This window comes from Sinocyclocheilus rhinocerous, unplaced genomic scaffold (assembly GCF_001515625.1).
Source record: "Sinocyclocheilus rhinocerous isolate Xijiao unplaced genomic scaffold, SAMN03320098_v1.1 scaffold601, whole genome shotgun sequence".
Lineage (NCBI taxonomy): Eukaryota > Metazoa > Chordata > Actinopteri > Cypriniformes > Cyprinidae > Sinocyclocheilus > Sinocyclocheilus rhinocerous.
In genome coordinates this window covers 589,210-613,985 of record NW_015656605.1, presented here as the reverse complement: position 1 = coordinate 613,985, position 24,776 = coordinate 589,210, and the positions used below count along the sequence as shown (strand labels likewise).

The 24,776-nt window shown below is 39.0% G+C and overlaps 1 protein-coding gene and 1 pseudogene across 1 annotated transcript; one reads left to right on the top strand and one right to left on the bottom strand.

Moving 5' to 3' along the window:
• The window catches only part of LOC107720440 (NACHT, LRR and PYD domains-containing protein 12-like), a 48,590-nt pseudogene extending 45,464 nt beyond the window's left edge, over positions 1 to 3,126 (top strand).
• Positions 3,127 to 12,782: 9,656 nt separating this feature from the next.
• On the bottom strand, positions 12,783 to 24,560 carry LOC107720438 (importin subunit alpha-3). The gene is made up of 17 exons (XM_016528135.1): positions 24,300 to 24,560; positions 23,360 to 23,404; positions 23,188 to 23,277; positions 23,048 to 23,077; positions 21,630 to 21,682; positions 21,420 to 21,515; positions 21,247 to 21,332; positions 20,445 to 20,531; positions 19,311 to 19,480; positions 17,499 to 17,543; positions 17,292 to 17,423; positions 17,055 to 17,183; positions 16,253 to 16,357; positions 15,988 to 16,059; positions 15,746 to 15,908; positions 14,963 to 15,057; positions 12,783 to 14,730 (listed from the first exon to the last, which is right to left on the bottom strand). The coding sequence occupies exons 1-17, from the start codon at positions 24,366 to 24,368 to the stop codon at positions 14,632 to 14,634; spliced, it is 1,566 nt and encodes a 521-aa protein (XP_016383621.1). The 5' UTR covers positions 24,369 to 24,560; the 3' UTR covers positions 12,783 to 14,631.
• Positions 24,561 to 24,776: the final 216 nt, after the last annotated feature.

The following is a 24,776-nucleotide window of genomic DNA, read 5'->3' as shown; positions in this document are numbered from 1 at the left end:
GAACTTGGCAGTGCAGTCGTGGGTCAGCAGCGTGAAGAGCAGCGGGCTGAGCACACAGCCTTGTGGGGCACCTGTGCTCAGTGTGGTAGTGCTGGAGGTGTTGTGGCCGACACGGACTGACTGAGGTCTTCCGGTTAGAAAGTCCAGGATCCAATTACAGAGGGTGTCAGCATGCTTTTAAAACATCAAGTCCTTGTTGATTTCAGCACCAGTGTTGACCATCTTTTTGTGTTTTGTGTCAACCATCGTTTGTGTTATGGCTGTGACAACAGTTTGCACATTCGGTATAATCAAGTACACATCTTTTTTTACAATAGTAAGTGTGTACTTTCTCTTTATTAATGGATTTCCTGCTAAATGATCTGATCTGAAAGAGTAAAGAGTGTGTCTTTGTTAACTGCAGGTTGAGGAACTGTGGTGTCACAGATAAAGGTTGTGCTGCTCTGGCGTCAGCTCTGATATCAAACCCCTCACACCTGAGACAACTGGACCTGACTGATAATAGAAATATAAGTGTTTCCGGAGTGAAGCAGCTTTCTGATGCACTGCAGAATCCTCAATGTAAACTGGAGAAACTGTGGTAAGATTGTCTCTGAATTGCACACATGAAACACAATGTAAAGTATATTTGAAGTGTTCAACCTCATTCTGCTGCTCTGAGTTCAGGTGATTGAGCTGGAAATGATTGAACACATGAGCTATGTTTTAATAACATGATACTAAACTGACAGAAACACACTGAAATACACAGTTTACATCACAGTGAACTTTTAAAACTTATTCCAATGATCCATCAAATATCAAATATTTATTGTGCTTCTCTACAGGTTTATTAATTGTGGTGTCTCAGATGAAGGTTGCTCTGCTCTGGCTTTAGCTTTAAAATCAAACCCCTCACATCTGAGAGATCTGAACCGGTCTCAGAATAAAATAGGAAATTCAGGTGTGAAGCTGCTTGCTGTTGGACTGGAGGATCCTCACTGTAAACTGGAGAAACTGTGGTAAGATATTTTCTATACACATATTTATTAAGATGCTTCCTTTGATGTAAAATCAGCTTGTAAAATAAAAGTTCAGTAAACACTACGGCCTGGTTTCACAGACAGGGCTTAGACTAAACCAAAATTAGGCCATAGTACAGTTAGGACATTTAAGTAATTTTTATAAATATGCCTTTAAAAAAAAACATTACTGGTGTGCATCTTGAGACAAAACAAAGGCACTGATATATTTTAAGATCAGTCAGTGCAAGTTTCTTTCAGTTGAAACAGCTCAGAATTACATTTTAGTCTGGGACTAGGTTTAAGCCTTGGGTAAATTCTCAGCACAGATGACTGTTAACTGAAGATGACATTTCATTTCATTCATCTCCATCACATCACATGATCTAGTATTCCTGTTTTTGTCCCCACCAATTATTACTTGAGGTTTAATTTCTTCTGCTAACTATATATTTATATATAATTATGAAAAATATAATAAATAAATAAAATGATGGTTCCTTGAAGATATAATGTTCCATTCAGTCTGGTTTATGAATTACATTTACATACAGTGGGTACGGAAAGTATTCAGACCCCCTTAAATTTTTCACTCTTTGTTATATTGCAGCCATTTGCTAAAATCATTTAAGTTAATTTTTTTTCCTCATTAATGTACACACAGCACCCCATATTGACAGAAAAACACAGAATTGTTGACATTTTTGCAGATTTATTAAAATAAAATAATAAATATAATAAATGTAATGCTTCCAAATGATATATAGTTTATGATAGTTGATTGAATATTGTTTTAAAACAAAGGTAATAAATAGCACAGACACGCCTAAACACGCCCTTCCGGCCACTTATCAGGATCAACTAAATGCTAGATTTTCAAAACTATGTGAAATATGTAAACTTCGCGGCACAGACTCTTTAAAATACGTCCAAGAGTTTTACACACCGGTCTGTTATTGTGGGGACATTTTTCCACGCCCCTTAACACGATACGGCACAAAACGAAACGTGATTGGTTACTTTACCTGTCAGTCATATAGCCTCTTGGGCCATACGGTCCTCTTTTGTGCAAAGAAATGCTCTTGATGATTCTCTCCCAAGTGCATCCATTGTTGTCAGCGTTAAGTCTAAGAATGATTTAGTGGGCTATTTAAACAACTAGAAATTACTTCTTTTTAGTTTTGGTTCAACATACTCACCTGTTGATCAAAACCTGCCTTAAATTTACAAAAAAAAAATTTAAAGTAACTTTCTGGAGGGTGTACTCATTTTTGCAACACAGCATTTTATCACTTTGATAAGGAAAACAAATTTTCCTGAATAATTTCAACATGTTCTTTGGTAACCGATCAAGCAGATTTACTGGAACATTATATCTCCAAAGAACCCTAACATGTTTTCTAAATGAAGAGTAATTGGTACCAAATACACAAAATAATGTTCTTTTTAGCAGCATCATATGACCCCTTTAAGATTTAGAGGGGGTGCACTCATAAACAATATATAAATAAAAATGAATATATTTTTGCAATGATTAAATGCTTCCATATTCCCTGAACACATACACTGTTGAAACATCATGCATCTATATTGGACTAAAGAGCAACAAATTTATTTGAGAAAACCACACCACACTATTATTTCTTTATTGATCCTGTTGATTTGTGTCTTGAACTGTGTGAGTGAAGAGTTTGTCATTGTTGTCTGCAGGTTGTGTGAGTGTGGCGTCACAGATAAAGGTTGTGCTGCTCTGGCGTCAGCTCTGATATCAAACCCCTCACACCTGAGACAACTGAATCTGACTGGAAATAAACGAGGAGATACTGGAAGGAAGCTGCTTAATGATCTAAAGAATGATCCATGTTGTAAACTGGAGAACCTGGGACAATATTGAGAGTATATTCTTATTTAAATATATAAATACCTGTTACGGGATGTACGTGAGCCCATTAATTTGGATTAAGCCATATGTCGGTTTTGAAGTCTGTTTTGCAAACTGGTAAACTGATTTTCCATGATTTTAACAACAGAAAGCATGATTCTTTTTTATGCTTTTGAATTTGGTAAGTGGTGGATTGACAAATCAATAGATTGGAATCATAGAATTATAGGCCGTTTCCAAAAATCATTGTAATTTGCTTGCTTGAAAATCATTGTAGATACATGAGTGCTCAAACATGCTAAAGTGCATGGGGATAATGATTAATTTCACCTGCAGGACAACAGTTATGCTTACAGTTCACACACTTTAGTATGACTTTAAAGTCGGCAAGAAACAGAAGTTGCAATAGGAAGTTACTACCATATTGTATTTCCAAGTGAAACTGGATTGTGAAAAGTGAGTGATGCATACCAAAACTGAAGCACAGACTTAAATACATCATAGATGTCAAGTGAATCATATCGAAGGAAAAACAAGTTATGACATTTTGATTAAATATCACAAAGTCAAAATAAATTATACGAATTGTTCAGAATAAGACCATTAATTACATTAAGAAAATAAATAGGGTCAGTGCAGATTTTAATATCAGGATGCTTTTAATTGATCATTTTATTTGAATCAGTAATTAATAATGCATGAACACATAAAAATATGAATAGATAAATGAGCAGTTAAAGCCACTGCATATTTTCCAGCTCTTACAGTTTCTCTGTGTAAGTGATAAAGAGGGAGTTGTTTATCATTTACTTTTATTAATCTTTAAGCAACGGAGACCCTGTTTGAGTTTTTTTATTCATATCTCTGGCTGAAATATCATTGATGGCAATATGTTTTTCTCTTTCTCTCTGAAATGGATCAGTTAAAGCCACTGCATATTTTCCAGCTCTTACAGTTTCTCTGTGTAAGTGATAAAGGAGTTGTTTATCATTTACTTTTATTAATTTTTAAGCAACGGAGACCCTGTTTGAGTTTTTTTATATCTCTGGCTGGCTGAAATATCATTGATGGCAATATGTTTTTCTCTTTCTCTCTGAAATGGATCTCCTGGATTTGACAGCAGTAATGTCTCATATGTGACAGTGTGTGTTTTATTGTAGGACAGTCATTTAGATGCCAGTGCAAGGATGAATGAAAGAGACGTCAGATTCACACAATCAACAGACTGCAAACACAGCGATTTTGAATTACAGATGTCATCAGATTTCAGATGATCTGCTGGAGGACCTGAACTCACTGTTGAATAATGTAATAATTTAAGACTTGGTATTGATTAGATATTGATTACAGTGTAGATGGTGTAAAACCCAATTCACACAGAGTGACTCCCATTGTGAGACATTACCCTGGTTGGCCATAATGACCTTAAGAACTTTATCAACTCAGTTTGATTAGTATAATCAGTTCATCTGTGCCTATAGTTTCGTTGCTTAAAACTGCTATTTGCTCAGCCTTTAATTAGACAATAGCAAGTCAGCCTCAGCTTGTGCCTGTTTGTGGTAACATCACAGAGAGGCATTTTCGTTCACATTTCCTGGCTGGTGAAATGATCTTCCCACAATCGCACTATTTAACAGAACACCCAACACATTATCTGACAGCAACACTAATTTAATCCCATACCTGACACATTTGACATTAAAACTGGGACCCGAACTGCACCTGCATTAAATCATACAAACCTACAAAACTCATTTATTAAAACTTTTATTCAAATTGTGAATAGATTAAATAGAGAAAGCAAGCAAAGAGTGCTACCTTTAATATAATCACTACAGCTGTCAATCAGTGGCAGCGCGATTGGCTACATTGCTCAGCGTGTACTGGACAGAGTCGAAATAGTCTTGGTTATTGGACCCGCAACCTGTGCGTGCTTGTCACCGTCCGGCCCGCACCCACATCACACCCTACACATAAATATTATTCCACCCGTTACATCAAATATTAGCGATTCACCTGCGTGTAGCCGCCTGCATGCAGGACTCTGGCTTCCACCTCGTGGACAACATAATAGACAACCCTGGCCCCAGAGAGTGATTGCAAATTAAGTTAACTGTTCACCTGATTGTGTTGCCATCTGCATGTGATGTTAGAGCGTTGTTGAGAGAGTTTTAAGCAACGGAGACCCTGTTTGAGTTTTTTTATTCATATCTCTGGCTGAAATATCATTGATGGCAATATGTTTTTCTCTTTCTCTCTGAAATGGATCTCCTGGATTTGACAGCAGTAATGTCTCATATGTGACAGTGTGTGTTTTATTGTAGGACAGTCATTTAGATGCCAGTGCAAGGATGAATGAAAGAGACGTCAGATTCACACAATCAACAGACTGCAAACACAGCGATTTTGAATTACAGATGTCATCAGATTTCAGATGATCTGCTGGAGGACCTGAACTCACTGTTGAATAATGTAATAATTTAAGACTTGGTATTGATTAGATATTGATTACAGTGTAGATGGTGTAAAACCCAATTCACACAGAGTGACTCCCATTGTGAGACATTACCCTGGTTGGCCATAATGACCTTAAGAACTTTATCAACTCAGTTTGATTAGTATAATCAGTTCATCTGTGCCTATAGTTTCGTTGCTTAAAACTGCTATTTGCTCAGCCTTTAATTAGACAATAGCAAGTCAGCCTCAGCTTGTGCCTGTACTTTGAATCTTCATTTGATTGTTTGACCTTTTGAGACTTTGAATATTTTCATCTGTTTTTCTTCATTTGGATATTTCGTTTGCATTGTGTTGAAAACTAATCATAATCCTTGTCCTCTTTTTTTTTCTGATAGTTTTGCTGTTTTATGGTTGTGGTTGTTACTTAACTTGATATTAAACAAAGCCATGAGAGTTAATTGTCAATTTGCAGGTTCTTATACGTAAAATTGTTTAGAGGTTTAACAGAGTTTCAGTCAAGACAGCTCACTCCATATGAACCGAAACCAGAAGTCCTCTGCATGGCAAATAAATCTGGACATACATGTACTGTACGTTTATGTATGAAACTCTGTTTGGGTCAGTCAGAACAATACATAACATTGCTCTCAAAACTCAAATAAAAATATCAAGCTTTTTTTTTTATTGTTATGGTGAGACAAATTTGAGCCAAAAAAAAAAAAGAAAGAATAAGTGGATTAACCGACTTGTTATCTGACAGCAACACTAATTTATATATAACCAATTATATAACCACTACCAAATTTAGGCTTGAGTTATACATCTATAGGGGGATCCAGTTAGTTCCTTAATACGATTAAAACTTTGGTAAATGTAGGCTCAGAATAATCATGAACTGCTAAGGCTCAAAATGCATTAAGAATGAATATATTTTATACGGATGCAGTTTACTTCAATAAACAACCACAGATGAGGGAATGAATTACTGTCAGTAAGTTGTATTGGGTTTTCTGTCTTTAGACCAAGAAGTATGTTGTAGAAGGAACAAACTTAGCTGAATGTTGATGAAGATGAAGATATCGATGAACACTGATGTCCGTAAATGTGACAAAGTTCCACGGGAACAATGGTGTCGATGGCAGTCAAAGAAAAAAAAATACTGGTAATCCAAAGCGGTGATATCCACAAAACTTCCCTGAAGAACACGAGAGGCCACTGCGTACGAACATGTACAAATTATGCCAGATGCACTTTAAAATGTACCAACAATCACATTTTAAAAATATACACTTTTTGATATACCATTAAAAAAAAAAAAAAAAAACAGGTAGCCCATCTGAATTAGGACATTTAGGCTATCCATCTAATAGTAGCCTACCAAAATCTTATGAACAGTAGAAGTTCAATCTTACTGTAGTCTTCAAATCTGGGTACGGTCTTAAGTTTTAAAATCACAAAGTGAGTTTGGTCCCATCAGGCTAACGTGACAGTCACGACTCATGCAGCTGTAAGCTTTTCTTTCTCTTTTGTTTTTACTCGCGATCTTTACAACACGCATTACATTACGTATTTCATGGCACACTCGTTTTATGCGTATTTGGCACCACCTATTGTTGTGGGTGTATTATTGACATGTCAAAGTCTAGACCCTGAATATAAGACGACCGCGTTTTTTCAGATGTATTTCCAAGAAAAAAATATCGTCTTATATTCGGGACAATACGGTAATCTTCATTACATTGTAATTCTGTTTTATCTAACTCTCCTCATAAAATCTATTGCGCACTAATAACCCTATCAAACACCTTACCAGATGTCACCTTCCTGCATACATACATTCATGCAGCATACAGACACTGACACTAGTCTCAGGAAAATTGCATATAAAATATTGGTTGTTTCATATGTAAAACAGTGATGTTCTGTGCTGGAGATATGCATGTGCCTGACAAATGAGTAAAATGTTTATTTTTCTGTTTAATGTATGTTGGGGTAGCTTGTCATCAGAAATGTGTTTATTAAAAACAAAAATGAACAATCACCTTGGTCGCCCTCCATTCCTAGACACAGATATTCGAATTGCTGGTGAGAGTTGGGGGTGGAGGATTACTTCCAGTTGCAATAACATTTCTGAGAGGCTGTCATGCAACTCTGATAGCGTGGACGAAATTTGATTATCCTATGAAAAGAGAATGTTAAACTGATACTATCATTTTTTTATACAGTTGACTAGTCATGTCTACAACTAATAATTACCTGAGTGTCTCAAATGGTCCAACATCCTAGACAGAATACGAGAATGTTCCTCCAATAACCTATGACAATGCTCCATGCTGTTAAAATTTCTTGATCGCATACTTTCTTCATAAACTGTCACACAAGCGTTTAGATCTGTGAAATATCTCTGTACATTGTTACACTAACATCTAATGCAGTGCAACAAAATCATATAATTTAATATAAAATGTTCCTTAAACATCTTGGAATTCGCAGGATAATAGTGTTGCATTCTACACCACAGAACAAGTTCTCACAGAACAACTCACTCACGCTCTCTCACACAATGTCGCTCTCTTTCACGCAAAGTTTCGGCCTCTCTCGCGTATGGTCGCTCTCTTTCTCTTTTTGACACTTTCTGTCAGACACTCGGTCTCTCTCGCGCACTGTCGCTTTCTGTCAGACACTCGGTCTCTCTCGCGCACTGTCGCTTTCTGTCAGACACTCGGTCTCTCTCGCGCACTGTCGCTTTCTGTCAGACACTCGGTCTCTCTCGCGCACTCGGTCTCTCAGACTTTTAGTATTTAATGTAGCCTTCATTTTCGGTCTCTCTCACACACTCGGTCTCTCATGCACTGTCGCTCTCTTTTGCACGCACTCGGTCTCTCTCACACACTGTCGCTCTCTGTGGTTGTCGCTTTCTGTCAGACACTCGGTCTCTCTCGCGCACTGTCGCTTTCTGTCAGACACTCGGTCTCTCTCGCGCACTGTCGCTTTCTGTCAGACACTCGGTCTCTCTCGCGCACTGTCGCTTTCTGTCAGACACTCGGTCTCTCTCGCGCACTGTCGCTTTCTGTCAGACACTCGGTCTCTCTCGCGCACTGTCGCTTTCTGTCAGACACTCGGTCTCTCTCGCGCACTGTCGCTTTCTGTCAGACACTCGGTCTCTCTCGCGCACTCGGTCTCTCAGACTTTTAGTATTTAATGTAGCCTTCATTTTCGGTCTCTCTCACACACTCGGTCTCTCATGCACTGTCGCTCTCTTTTGCACGCACTCGGTCTCTCTCACACACTGTCGCTCTCTGTGGTTGCATTGTACACCACAGAACAAGTTCTCACAGAACTCACACTCGCGCTCTCTCGCACACCGTCACTCTCTTTCGCGCATAGTTTTGGTCTCGCTCGCGCACTGTCGCGCATTCGCACGCACTCGGTCTCCCTCACGCACTGTCGCTATCTTTCGCACACCGTTTTGATCTCTATCATGCACTGTCGCTTTCTTTTGCACGCACTCGGTCTCTCTCACACACTGTCGCTCTCTGTGGTTGCATTGTACACCACAGAACAAGTTCTCACAGAACTCACACTCGCGCAAAGTTTCAGTCTCTCTTGCACACTGTCACTCTCTTTCACGCAAAGTTTTGGGCGCTCTCTTTCGCGTATACTTGGTCTCTCTACTTAGATTTTTATGTGCATCTCTACTTTTCTCTTCTTTAAAGCAGCGCAGCATGGCCTCGCCCCCTTTGCTGCATCTTCCCGAGGGCGGGGTTTAGCATGTCATGAACCCGGGAAGTAACTCGTTGTAGTCCTTACCAGCCATTTTTGTAGGCATTAAACTGCCAGAATTTTAAAAGACGATATCTCCGTTTGCATTGAACTCTCAGCTTCGTAACTTCACAGATATCGTTTATGCTCAAACAGCAACATTACACACTAACATTAAAAAAAGTGAAATCACAATCAACCACCCATTTAAGATGGCTTCACTGTAGTAAAACTGCACCATAGTATTGTGCCAGAAATGTGGGATATTTATATCGAATTGTATTATATTATCAATGTAGACAGTGTTTCCCCTGCCATTACATTATGAGAGTCACTTCATGAGTATTTGACTGGTGAAGTGGATTTACTTATTGTAGAGTTAACGAAAGTTATCATATCCATTCTAATGTTCAAAGTGGACGTCGTAACGAATGTCAGTAGACTGGAAAGATTTTAAAAAGAGCGGTTCATTCATAAATTTGTACAGCCTTACCTTTAAATGCAGACTCAAAACTCATCTGTTTAGCTGTGCATTCATTGAATGAGCACTGTGCGATGTCCGAACTGATTGCACTATATTCTATGTATAATCGTTTTCTTAAATTCATTTTAAACTTCTTAAATCAATTGTTTTAATCATTTTCAATGTTTTTAAATTCCTTGTTTTATTGTTGTGATTATTATTTTTCTTTTCTTTTATGTAAAGCACTTCGAATTACCATTGTGTATGAAATGTGCTATACAAATAAACTTGCCTCAGTCAGAAAGCGTTTCAATCTACAAAACCTGATGATTTACCATGGCTTCACTGTAGTAAAACTGCACCATAGTATTGTGCCAGAAATGTGGGATATTTATATCGAATTGTATTATATTATCAATGTAGACAGTGTTTCCCCTGCCATTACATTATGAGAGTCACTTCATGAGTATTTGACTGTTTCATTTGAGTAAAGCTAGCATCGTATCATATACACACAGAAATGTAAAGGTATTCATGCAACCCGTCAAAATAAAAGTTTGGTTTAACTTGAAGGCATTGGGCAGAAATATTACTATTGTTGAGTAGAATGCACGTAACAGGCTACTACCTTAAAAAGAGCGGTTCATTCATAAATTTGTACAGCCTTACCTTTATGCTATGGAAATACAAACGGAAGACAGAAGACAAGTAAAGCACTTTGAATTACCATTGTGTATGAAATGTGCTATACAAATAAACTTGCCTTGCCTTGCCTTTATGCTATGGAAATACAAACGGAAGACAGAAGACACCGAGCGCAGCGCTGAGAAGAGGTGGAGCTACAGAAGATCTATAAACCCACTAAACTCAGATCACACTGAACCAGATACAAAACATCAACTAAACCTAACAAGCTGCTGCATTCATAAAGAAATGTGGAGATGATAAGAATAACCTGAGAGTAAAATAGGTGCTCAGCCAGAGAAAATATAAGAAATGCCACTTTTTTTTTTTATATATACACAAGGTAAGATAGAAGAACAGGTTAAAGGGACCATGATCAGACAAAAACATCCGGATCAAAAGTTTACACTATTAAAACGGCAATCCAAATCTGTAAAGTTGGATGAAATTTTCAGTTAAGTTAGGCTCGCAAAAAGATTAGGCCAAGGAGGAAGAAAACACGTGCATGGACATCATAATGCTGCCCTAATACACTCCTATAACACTAAACACCACTGGCCTAAATATGTATACTTTTCTACAGTAAATTCAATTAAATTCTATAGTACTACATAAACACACCTATATTCCTGGCATCCTGTGAGTGTTGTTCAGTTTCAGATATCAGCGATGGAAAAGATCCAGGTGTGGAGCTTGTGGCATCAAATCTTTGAAAAGACATGAGACTCAAACATGAATATAAAACTTAACTACTGCTTAGTTTTCCAAGTTCTGTCTATGAGATGTGCTTGTCTACACACTACTGCTCAGTCATTATGAATGATTTCATGACCAGAAAAAAGGAAAAGAAAAGCAAATGCTTTTATAATAATTAATATATAATTCTATTTCGTAGATTTGGCCCTCCATAAAAATTTTTTTAAAAAAGCATTAAAATTGAGAAGGAAAACAATTCCTTGTTTCAGCAATTATTTTAAAAACCACCATCAGACGCTTCTTTAAAAACTCTCAGATCAGATCACCAACAGAGAGGCAGCAGTGTGACACATTTGAATATTTATTTGAGTAGGTACAGAGCCTGTAGTCTATGTCCAACAGGATAGGTATACCATCTAGTTTTTCTTCTTTTGAAACTACATATTTGCAAACAAGGAATGCTGTTGGGGAGGGTGGGCTGTAAATAAAATGTAATGTAGCCATCAAGAGGTTATGCAAAACAAAGACAGCTCTACAGTCAACTAAAATTAAGAAACAAAAGGATGGTAAACCTATAGTAGAAACAGCGCTTTCATACCGTCACCTGTACGTGCTTTAAGATGAAGGAATAATCATACAATATTTCTTCAATATTTTAATTGTAATATTAAATTACCTTTATTTTCCAAAAAACAAAATTGGTTTAATTTTCATTACTTCAAAGAAAGATTAAATGAATGTTTTATGCACAACACAGCCTTATGATTTTTTTTGCTCAGAAATTCTATTGTAAGAATAAATTAAACTTGTTTTTATACTTTCAAATAATTAGACCTGCTAAATCAGAATTTGGTAACAAAACATAAGGTTGGAAAAAAAAAAAAAAAACACTTCATAGGTCCCTAAACATGTAATTTTTGTTTTTTAATAAATAAATTGATGTTAAATTGTTTTAAGTTTCATGACGAGCGCAGCGCTGAGAAGAGGTGGAGCTACAGAAGATCTATAAACCCACTAAACTCAGATCACACTGAACCAGATACAAAACATCAACTAAACCTAACAAGCTGCTGCATTCATAAAGAAATGTGGAGATGATAAGAATAACCTGAGAGTAAAATAGGTGCTCAGCCAGAGAAAATATAAGAAATGCCACTTTTTTTTTTTATATATACACAAGGTAAGATAGAAGAACAGGTTAAAGGGACCATGATCAGACAAAAACATCCGGATCAAAAGTTTACACTATTAAAACGGCAATCCAAATCTGTAAAGTTGGATGAAATTTTCAGTTAAGTTAGGCTCGCAAAAAGATTAGGCCAAGGAGGAAGAAAACACGTGCATGGACATCATAATGCTGCCCTAATACACTCCTATAACACTAAACACCACTGGCCTAAATATGTATACTTTTCTACAGTAAATTCAATTAAATTCTATAGTACTACATAAACACACCTATATTCCTGGCATCCTGTGAGTGTTGTTCAGTTTCAGATATCAGCGATGGAAAAGATCCAGGTGTGGAGCTTGTGGCATCAAATCTTTGAAAAGACATGAGACTCAAACATGAATATAAAACTTAACTACTGCTTAGTTTTCCAAGTTCTGTCTATGAGATGTGCTTGTCTACACACTACTGCTCAGTCATTATGAATGATTTCATGACCAGAAAAAAGGAAAAGAAAAGCAAATGCTTTTATAATAATTAATATATAATTCTATTTCGTAGATTTGGCCCTCCATAAAAATTTTTTTAAAAAAGCATTAAAATTGAGAAGGAAAACAATTCCTTGTTTCAGCAATTATTTTAAAAACCACCATCAGACGCTTCTTTAAAAACTCTCAGATCAGATCACCAACAGAGAGGCAGCAGTGTGACACATTTGAATATTTATTTGAGTAGGTACAGAGCCTGTAGTCTATGTCCAACAGGATAGGTATACCATCTAGTTTTTCTTCTTTTGAAACTACATATTTGCAAACAAGGAATGCTGTTGGGGAGGGTGGGCTGTAAATAAAATGTAATGTAGCCATCAAGAGGTTATGCAAAACAAAGACAGCTCTACAGTCAACTAAAATTAAGAAACAAAAGGATGGTAAACCTATAGTAGAAACAGCGCTTTCATACCGTCACCTGTACGTGCTTTAAGATGAAGGCACAGCACAGTCCGCCAGAGACACGCTCAACACTGAACACGAATATCTACAAATAAAGATGGACTCTGTATTTGCACTACAAGCAGGAGCTTGAGTTTTGTCCATCTTGCTATCGTTTACACTCCTCCAATGCTGCAGCGTGCAAAACGGTGGAGAATTGCTTGTCGGTCATTAACGGTGAGGGGCATAAATGGACAGAAAAAAACAAGTCACAAACATTACAGTAGGTACTTGTAAAAATAAAGAAAAGAAAAAAAACCGCTTACACTTACAAAACTAAAACCCACTAAAATGAACTATGCCGCAACATGCAAAAGGCTATTTCTGAAACCTCTCACACATAAAACACCTCCTCACATGATCACGTGACGGCTCAAAGCCATCGGGCCACAGATGGAGCTGGATTTATTCCCAAGAACAGAAAAGGCGGAAACTCATCGTGAAAGCAGAGCGGTATAGGTCTAAATGTACAACAGCCCATATTTGTGCAAAGGTACAACAGTGCACAATGTGTATTACATGTATTTACACAAGCACTGAAAAATAAAAGCTGAAACGGGGGGGAGAGACCAAAAGAAAAAAATAGGAGGGAAAAACAAAGCACACTGGGACAAAATGCACATCCCCAACGATCTCCTCGACGCAACACCCAAAGCTCAGTCCAGTGTCATCAACACTAAATGATATCTAAAAGGGAAAATTAAAGTCATGACATTGTCTTCTTTAGATCACTGATGTCCAGTCGTTCCATTGAAGGTGATTTTTTTTTTATTTTTATTATTATTCATTTAGCCTCCTCTTCCAGGCTATCCCACAATTTCCCATTGAATTCCCAGATCGGTCACCTTCCACACGATGTCGACTTGCTGCGTTCGTTACATTCAGTCCTGCGTTTCACCAGTCAGTCAGTCAGTCAAGCACACACACCTTCACGTCCATTCACTTGCGCACACGCAGCACAATGACGTGCCGCTAGAGTGCAGAGAGAGGGCTCTGGTCTGCTGGGTCCGTTCTCCAGCACATCAGATGAACGCGGCCCCTCAGCTCAGGGGCCACTCACACACACACGCTCTCAAACACACACACACACACACACACACGTGCGCCTCAGGCCACCTCAGAAGTGTGTTCGCGTCTCTTTGTTGTTGGCGTTGGTGGTGAGGTTCTCCTTTAGCGTTCTTACCTCAGATTATTCACGTGAGACGTCTTCGTTATTCCCATTGGTTCGGTTTGGTTTTGTTGAAAAGACACGCGTTCGGTTTAGATGGACGTGTTTTGAAACGTAGTAGTCAGCCACTCACTCTCACTCGCATCCACTCAAAGCCGTTTGGATGCTTCCTTCAGAAGGAGCTCCACTCAATTTCTCTCGGATCAGATGCAGCTGGATCCCATCAGCCAAGCACAACGGATATAATAATTCTCACACTCTCTCGCGCTCTCTCTCGCTCGCTCGCTTTCGCTCTAATTATTTTTAATGTTGAACAGAGTGCTGCATCACAAACAAAACTCCAGGTTTCCCGTCGCGTCTAGAACTGGAACCCTTCTGCTGGCACGTTGGTAGAAGAATTGAAGCTGTACGTTCCTCCTTGGATCGCTTCGGGAACCAGGTTGGAGTCCTCGTCAATCTGAAAGAAAGAAATGTGCCAACGGTTGTAAAGAACGACGCCATCGAGAGCTGCATTTGCCTGTAAGAACCGATCTAACTATTCATGAAAAGATCACTTGAAGGATCGCTGAAGAGGTAGCAAAAAATAAAAAAAGTTTACATTAACAGCTAAGTAAAATATATAAATGTTCCTCTCACTATTGCTCCGTTACAGCATGCATGTCAAAAAGGAAACGTATCCAGAAACTTACATCATCAGATGAGAAGAACTGATCGATTATTTCATAAGCCAGTTTGTAGATGTCCTCATTTTCGTGGTTCTGCAGTTGCTCGATTTTCTCCAAACCTGAGCAAACAAATGATTGCCATCCTCAAAAACACTTGCCACAATAAGAGAAAAAAAACGAGGCTTAAGACTTTCTAAATGAATAATCGGTGAAAGGTGCTCAACCAAAGTTATATATAATATATATATATATAAAGGTTATAGTTTACAGCATTAAATTCTGCAGTCCTGTTACAAAAATATCTACCGTTTTAAATTGTTTGATTTGATTAAGCAAAACACATTTTAAATGGGTAAAAAAGTTAATTAAACCAGATCGGGACTTCTTTCATCTGAAATTAATAATCTGGCTAGATTTTATTTAAAAAAAAAAAACGTTTTACCTTGAAGTCAGCATGAAATTAAAAATGTTTAATTTTTTGACTTTCTCTCTGATGACGTACACCGAATAACTTCAATCATTTAACTCTTTCTTCAATCGACCTTAAGCTGACTTTCAGAACTGCCTCCATCCACTCGACAACTGATGGACTGAACAAAGCCCTGTCCTAAAGTTTTTATATTTTTATTTTTGAAATAATATTTCGCACAAATAAGATAACACAGGTAAGATAATATATTGTACTGAATTTAAAGTGTGGTATGCCGTTCTCAAGTTAAGTTAGACTACAGCTCATCATGCATAAGTCTACTAAAGCAGTGTTTCTCATCCCCGCCAGCAGCTACACCCGTCTCATCCTCTGCTCACCTCCACACTCCTCGATCAGGTTGGAAATAGTCTCGGCTTCATCATCAGCCATCTTGAGGATATTACTGAGTCCGTCCAGAACCACCTGCACCACCTGAGCGTCTTTGACAATCAGCAGGTTACAGAAGGGAGGAATCACCTGCTGCTGGATCAGGTACGCCACCTACAGGACGAGACCACAACATCTGAACACAGCCCCTCTTTTACGCTCGCAATAATACGTGTACGAATGTATAACACACCTGTTCCTTTCTGCCGCTGATGGTTAGGTTGCTGATGGCCCACGCCGCCTCCTTCTGAGTGCCAAAATCTCCCTGAGAGACACATCGTCGTGTTATATTGAGCACTAGTGTCATCAACATTTAAATCAATACCAGTTAACATTCACCATTCTCTACCCATGTTAATAGCACAGCAAAAACTAAACCGTTACCGCTACATTAACACTGTATATGCTATTACTAGCACTCTAAGAGCTCTACATGCCACTGTTTTCAGGTCACCCACCTTATCCAGCAGCAGAACGATCATGGGCACTAGACTGGCATCAATGACAGCCTGAACCTGCTGCTGGTTTCCTGCTGTGATGTTGGACAGGAACCACACAGCCTCCTGCAAAAGCATTCAGACTCATTACTTCAGCATCAGAGCTGATAGTGTTGTGAGAGAGACACGGGCGGTCGGATCAGATCACAGGGCGTGTGTGACGGATCACGGGCCCTGCTGAGATTGTGGCGCCGGCGGCTGAGGGTGAGGATGATACTGAGGCTCTAATCATCAGCCAGACCGCAGAGAAGCCTCGGTGTGAGCGGCCGCCTCAGATGCACTCCTGTATCAGCACTGATCTCTGACACCCCCACCCATCAGCCACACACACACACACACACTATACAGAGCTAAAATACACTTTTTAAAATACACATTAATCTAAACACTATGTTACTGTTTCTATTCAGCTGTCACACACACCAGCACCACAGCTCAGCTGTCATCATATCCAACACCAAAGCACATCATTTATGCCTTGATATTACTTTTGGGAGCATCCAAAGATCAGCATTTCACCCCAAAATAAATACAACAAACGTTTCACAAAGAAAATGGTACTGGCCCCTAAAAACAAGCTTAAGCGTGTTAAAAATACAATTAACCCTCAAAACACTTATGACTGTAACCAGAAGTAATTAAAAACCCTCATCGATACGAAAAATACACTCTTACATTTACTTGAAGCAAAGCCATTTCCTAAAGATTTGGGGGTGAAATGTGACCTGCGGATGTTGTGAGATTCACCACGGGCACTTGTTACCTTGTTGATCTTCTCTTTGGGGTGCGTGAGGAGGGCTGGGAAGTGACCCAGAGCGTCACAGTTGAGCACCACCTGAGTCTGTTCATCAGTTCCCGTCACAATATTCCCCACCGCTCTCAGAGCTGCCGTCTAGAGGCATAAAGCAGAACATTAGAGGCGCTACTCATCACGCTAAACACTTAAATGAGTGCAGGGCACGTCTCTGAAGTGACATCAATACCAAAGGCTCTTCCGTACCTGAACTTTGACCTCCTGGTGGCTCAGTAGGGGCACGAGGTACGGTACGATCCCAGAATCAATGACCATCTGGATCTGCTCATTGCCAGCGTCGGTGAGATAGGACAGCGCCCAGACCGTGTCCACCAGGATCTGCACAGAACACAGTTAAACCCATCTGCCACCCGAGCGGTGCATTTACACGCGAGGAGCGAGAGCAGCACTTACGTTGACATCAGTGTGGTGGATGAGCACGCACAGCGCAGGAAGAATCTGTATGAAGACACACACAAGATCAGCTCCATTTATACCTACTATTAGCATGAGTCTTTAAACTCAGTTACCACAACTTATATGCATAGCTGCAAGTTAAAAATTCTCATTTATATATTTAAAACTTTTAAGTTGCCAACATTTTGATGACTTCTGTTGACAGTGTGGATCATTACATTACCCTGATTTTGTGTGCAAACTCAAATTTCTGCGTTAATGGATTTTCTTTAAAAAAAATTATAAAAAAAAAAAAAAAAGTTATAGTAATTCTTGAACCAGGAATTTAGTAGTAGATTTCTAGTTCCCAGCATGCTTTGCACAGGACTGGATAAGGAGAATAAACTGAGTTTTTAGTGAAGGGAAAGACCTGCTAGTGTTTAATCCAGTTATGTTTGACATTTATAAGAATGTCTGCTATATAGAAGTTTTTGCGGTTCCCATTGTGCTGAAGAGTAGACTACACTAAGGTAAACACTACACTGACTGCATGAAGGCTTTTAGTGTGCTTTGCAGCGCTCAGTACTATAAGTTACTGCAAACACATCCATTGAGCGCATGAATACAACACCCAGAGAGAGATACTCAACTCTTGAGTTTTGATTGATATTGAACTCATTTTTGTTCACAGACCGAGTAATACTCTTACATTACGCCAATGTGTTCAACATATATATAAAAAAAAAAAAGAGTCACTGGTCAATGTAGATCAGGGATGGAAATTAACAGCAAAATATCACCAAAATAAATATAAACGCCTCCAAAATACAAGAGTGCTATTTTTCCTGCTTATCAAGACAACTGCAAATTTGATTCTGATATTGTACAACTTAAACTGGAAGATAATTAAATTTCAAACAATATTGTCAATGTCTGTTCTGTTTCGAACAAAAACACTTTCAAAAACAACCACAGCAATACCGATGCGCGTCTCTGATCAATACACAACGTCTTCACTCATGAATGAATTGGCATTTTTGAATGACTCTGTTGAGTGAATGATGCAATGACCCATTCATAAAAGCAAGCAGTCACTTGCCACCACCTACAGGAGGCTTTAGTATCATATTTAAAAGCATTTCATATTTCTAAATTCAAAATTATATTTAAAACACTACTCATAACATTTTGCATTAGTAATTGCTGCTTTCTCACAAGTCTAGCATATTCTCACCGGACCTTACGCTACATCCCACGTCATCCGCCGGAACGGCGTTCTATTGTGTACGCGCGTACAACAGTTAGCGGAAGCTAGAGATTACTGGTTATAACATTTTAAATATGGATTTTTTTCTTACACAAACGCATTGACTTGCTACAGAAGGCCTTTATTCACCCCCCGGAGCCGTGTGGGACCCTTTTTATTAAGGTTGGATGTGCTTTATTTGACGTCTTTTGGACTATTGAGAAATATCACCCATTCACTGCCATTATAAAGCTTGGATAAGCCAGGACATTTTTTAGTATAACTCTGACTGGAGTTGTCTGAAAGAAGAAAGTCATACACACCTAGGATGGCTTGAGGGCGAGTAAATTATGGGGTAATTTTCATTATCCTTTTAAGCAAACTTAATTGCCTTAATAAAACTCTACGGCTAACCCTTTACATGGCTTGAAAGCGCACTCTTCAATAATGTAAAAGCGGACATTACAGAAAGCTACTCCAGGATTTAGTCTTCGTTTTAACAATATGTGCACCCGTATGAACCCTGCCTGTCTAACGCTCAGGTACAAGCTCACTCTATGATCACAGATGCGTCACTCTCATACCTCCTGGATGGTCTCCATGGGCGGGGGCGGGTCCTTGTGGCGGCACAGGTTGACCATGACCCAAGTGACGTTGCGGAGGAAGGTGATGGGTATGGAGGGGCTGATGAAGGACAGGAGCGGCTTAACCACTCCCAGACTGATGACATAATCTCTGCACTGAGGACCGTCACCTGTAACAGCACAGCGATCATTCATCTGACACAGCACTCCTAATCATGACACCCAACACCACCAGCGAAACATGAGCACCCATCAACCCCTTCAGCTGCTACAGAGCGCCGCTTTACACCGTGTTTGACATCAGACAAACCGCTTCACCATGAGTGTGAACATGAGCCGAATCACATGACAATCAGGATGAGAAGCACAACCGCTGAGATGAATGGTGTGGCAATGACCTACCATCAGAAACTCAAAATGCTACATGCATGGGGCTGTGATTTCTGTGATGTGGAGAACGCGCACGGAATCCAGTCATAAAGATGGAATTTAGTGTATAACACAGAATGTCACGGAATTTGCCAAATTTTGGACTTACATCAAAACGCAATATGGACTAAATACTATTTAAATATGAATTATGCGTGTCTGTGTGAATTAATGGCGCAGACGTGCAGCTTCGTTTCGTGCCGCCTCAATAATATATGAGCACATGAACAAACAATCTCTAGAACTGCTCTGAGAGTCACTTCATGAGTATTTTACTTAAACTTAAATGTCTTAACAGCAACCCGTCAAAATAAAAGTTTGGTTTAACTTGAAGAAACTGTGACAGAAATATATTACTTAATGTAATGGTAGTACTACTTATATTACAATTATTAAAACATTATCTTTTAAGGAATATTTACCAGAAAAATACACAAAGTATTTCTGAAAAAAGAATAAAATATATATATATTTTTTTTCTTATAAAATCTATTATTTAGAGATGAAACCATTAAAATGGAATCTAGACAATAATGGAAAACAGAACAAACAACAATCCAAAAAAATTAAAACGGAAAAAAATAAAACGGAATTTGGGAAAAATAAAACTGATTTCATAGGACCCTACAAGCTGGATCTTTAATAATCAGCTCATGATAATGCTCCAGTACATAGAGTAACACTCACGTAGTGTTAATCACTTACCGATGATGTTCCCTAAAGCCCAAACCGCCTGCTCGCACACGTTCTGATGCGGAGAATGCAGCAGACGCAGGAACAGAGGAACCGCATCTACACATAATCACACAGATAAAGAATAAGACACGCAGGTGAACAGACTGCACATAGTTACACTCTGGCTGATAGTTAACTGTGACACATACCACTAACTTTTTGTGTGTTAACATTTTAAATATTTCTCTTTTTGGTCAACTGTAGTTACCATTTTCAGATTGTTATTCGGAACCCAGACAACCTAAATCTGCAATATAACAGTAGCACAATTTGGCCAAAAACATTGTACTGCAAATGTGATATGCAATTTGTATGTGGTCTGTGTACAAAAAAATGTTTGAGTGCACTTAATCATACAAAAAAATATATATATAAATAAATAATAATAATAAAACTAAACATTCTCAGTACTAATCTGGTGAAAATGCAGTAATTTTCTGTCCACAAAAATGCTGGAAATTATGTGAATGTCAAAGTAGATAAGTGCACATAAGTAGGTTAAAAAATAAAATAAAAAACACTCAGAAGTTGCTGCTTTAAATGAGTCAAACTGAACCCTAATCGCCTGATTGACTTTTTTTTTAGATGACTAGTCAACCATGACTTATGATCCCGTCAGTTTCTGCTATTAGACACGTGCAGGAACTCAAACAGTGAAGGCAGCACTGAAAACTTCTATCCAGCACAACAGATGCTAAAACACTTGTGTCCTACAATGCATGAACTAGGATTCTGAACGAGCGTGAGTGCAGAGAGCATCAGGTGCACGTACTCGACTGCACCACGGCCTGAGTCTGCTCAGATGTGCCCGACGCGATGTTGGTCAAAGCCCAGGCCGCCTCAAACTGCAGAGATGGGCTACAGAACAGAGAGGGGACAAAAACCAAAAGATTAGCACAGACTCCTAACAGAGCGACTCAATCAGTCATGTGACACGGGTCTTACTTGTCATCTCGATCCAGACAGTGCACCAGGATGGGCAGAATCCCAGACTTGATCAGGTCGTCTATAGGAGGGTTGCGGTCACTCGACAGCAGCTTCCTGCAAGATGAGGTCAACAGGAAGTGTCACAGGTTATCGGTGCTCACTGCCATCAGTCACATACTTCAGCAAACACACAATGAAACATCATGATGAATGTGAGCGGTTACGCACCTGGCGGCCTGAACGGCGCTGAGCTGAATGCCCTGGTTATCACTGGTCGCATTCTACAAACATTCACAATGATCACGTCTCATTATACACAGGGAAACGTGCATGTCCTGTACAAGTCACTTGCAACAGCTATTAGAGTGAATCTCATGAAACATCCGTGTCAATGAGTCTTAAGCATTTAGTCAAAGGAGGAAATCCAGAATCATTCATTTAGTCAGTGTGTAACCATCTATGATGGCACAGCTAGCTGTAATCATTTTTGCTGTTTTGTGAGGAGTAAAATTTACATATATGGCTTCAACAACCAGACGCAGTTATAATCGTCCAGTTGCATCTCAAAGCATCTCCTGAAACGGTTTGTGAGGTCAGACTGCAATCAGTCTCGAATGCAAGAGCATTTACACCCGGTCTTTTCACGATCAGCCATCCAACCCAAGAAAACACGGTGGTCAAGTGTAAACAGGCTCCTGCTCCTGAAGGGCCAGTTAAACACCTGAAGCAGCTGATCAAGGTCTTCAGAAAAGCACAACTCCAGAGCACTGTGCATCGCATACTTTACAAGTTCAGTCCATCTCTCTTCAGTTGTGCTGCTAGATTGAGTGGATTAAAGCTCACGGTTTGTTCAGCTGTATTTGTTGCTTTCACCTTTCCGTATAAAGAAGTTACTGCGATTAATGTTCGAGATTATCAGCTGGATATACGGAGACTTTAACATTTCACACACATCACAAAGATAAGCAGCCACACCAAGTGAAGTTAAAGGGTCACATTAGAAAATCTAAATAAACTTAGGATTTTGAGTAGTTAAAAAAGAAAAGAAAAAAAAAGACAAATCAGAAAAAAATCAAATTCTACACTATTTCTATTCAACATGCAGGTAACTGTGAAATTTGTTACTTTAATTTTAACACTCCAAAGTTTCGACAAAAATATTAAATAACTGTTGGGAGCAAAATATTATTTAAAACTAAAAAAATTGTAAATATACATTTTTAAAAGCAAAAACAGTTTTTAACATCAATAAGAAATGTTTCTTGAGCAGCAAATCAGCATATTAATGGTTTCTGAAGATCATGTGACACTGAAGACTCAATAGAAAAATTATATATTTTAACATTTTACAATATTACTGTTTTTACTGCATTTTTGATGCTGCTGTTTCGGGCTCAGGAAGTAAAGAAATGTTTTGTAGCGCCACAGAACTGAAGCACTACACTGTTCAAGGGAATCAACCCATGTAATAATGTTACACAGACTCGAAATATTTAAAAAGAAATAAATAATGGTCCTAAAACTAGCATCAGTTTCATTCCCCATTTTTTTGTTTTTTGATTACAGGTGAAGAAAGAGTCAGGCATTTTCATGAGATTCACTCATTAGAGTGATATTTTAAATTTTTATTTAAATGCATGACTTACCTGCACTATTGCTTCAAGAGAAGTGTTTTGCTATTGTAAAAAAAAAAAATTACAGTAATTACTTTAAACTGAATTCACCCGTTCAAACACTGCATAAACATTAAATTAAGAAATAATCTGATAAAAAGAAGAGTCCTTACAGTTCTGAAATCTCCATCCGCGTCAGAATCGTCACAGACATCCTCATGCGGCACGTTCCTCCGCTTCAGCAGGTGCTCGTCTCTCTTATTCTGCGGGAAACACAGCAGGTATTAGCAAGCGTTCTGGTCAGTCCACTCCCTTACATTCACAACAAGTGTGAACAGGTCTGACCTTTCTGAGCTCAACCACCACCTCCGTCCGCTGTCTTCTCATCGTCTGTACAGGAGAAACCAGAATGATAATTAATATTAATTACACACACACATGCCCTGTGATTAAACAATCAACTCAATTCTGTATGCAAGTCTATAGTGACCCACCCAACCTACACAGAGATCATTTGACCTGATAATGTCAGTCAGTGTTTCCAGCCCTTATTTATCAACACTGAAAAATCTGTGTTGTGTATACAATTTGCTTCACTTAGATTGAGCTTCAAATGATAAGAGGCCTCTGGTGAACACCTGTGTATTGCAAGACTATTACAAATAGACCACAATTAGGGTCATTGAGCCAAACCTGAATGCATGAGAAAGCCAATCAATAGTCTCAAACACAAGTTGAAGTGATGCATCCAGGGCGCTGTTTTGTGCTCGCTGCTAACACTCACACAAGAGACAATCATACCGACCCCAGAAACCACACTGACTGCTTACAACGCGCCTGTATGAGGCGTGTGAACACAAACACGACGCAGAAGCGCGTCTGGAGGATGTTATCGTTCAGCAGGCCGGCAGAGAGCTCATGCTAACACTCGCATGATGTGCTCTGCGAGGACTCGGACATCACAACCACACAAACTGAGTCCAGAATCACTAATCACGCCCAATCCGAGCGTCTCCCAGCGCTCATTCTGATGGCTGTTAATAAACACACACTTTAATGAAGAGCTGCGACGTGCGCTAGCTCGAGGCTAACGGCTAACACGGCTAACTAGCCGCGCGGCTAACGTCTTTTTTTAATCACAAATCCGACTGATTTATCCACACCATTCTCGCATGAAGGCTCAAATCCGAGCACATTTGGCGGGCGGCGCGATACGAGCTCTCGGGAGCGGAGGATTACTCGGGAAGCGGCTGTAAATCTGCTCGACGTCACAGCGCGGCTTTACCTCCAGATCGCGCCCTTTATTCTTGAAGTTCTTCAGCCGCTGCTTGTCCAGTTTCTCGCTGTCGCTCATGTTCGCCGCTGTGCGTTAATATTATGTTTGATTCAGACGCGTTCGTAGCTCTCCGGAGCTGCCTGTGTTCGCTCGGCTCTTGTAGATACCGGAATGTTTTATGCTAATGAGGCGCGGTGTATGCTGGGATTGCCGGTGGAGCGGGGAGTGAACGACACGTTATATCACCAAACCGAATCTGTGTCGACGAATGCCGTTTGTGCTGTAAATTATTTATTTTACATTATTTTAGATTACAGCCTTCATCGTTTTGGTTATTTTTAGAAGATCCTTTTGAAGTGATCGCAAAACAAACCAATGTTTTTTTTTTTTGTATGTTTGTTTTTTTTTCTTACAGAACTGCAAATTACTTCATTGCTATACAAATAGAATATCGTTAAGAATAAGAATTATTATTATTATTATTAT

Bases quoted from the DNA above. Each gene is read 5' to 3' on its own strand.
- LOC107720438 (XM_016528135.1), bottom strand. From the start codon at position 24,368: ATGAGCGACAGCGAGAAACTGGACAAGCAGCGGCTGAAGAACTTCAAG. The intron at 19,481-20,444 runs GTAAGTGATTAA...GTGCTGTTACAG, and splicing joins GGCTTTAGGGAACATCATCG to GTGACGGTCCTCAGTGCAGA. The intron at 17,424-17,498 runs GTAAGTGCTGCT...TGTTCTGTGCAG, and splicing joins TCCACCACACTGATGTCAAC to ATCCTGGTGGACACGGTCTG.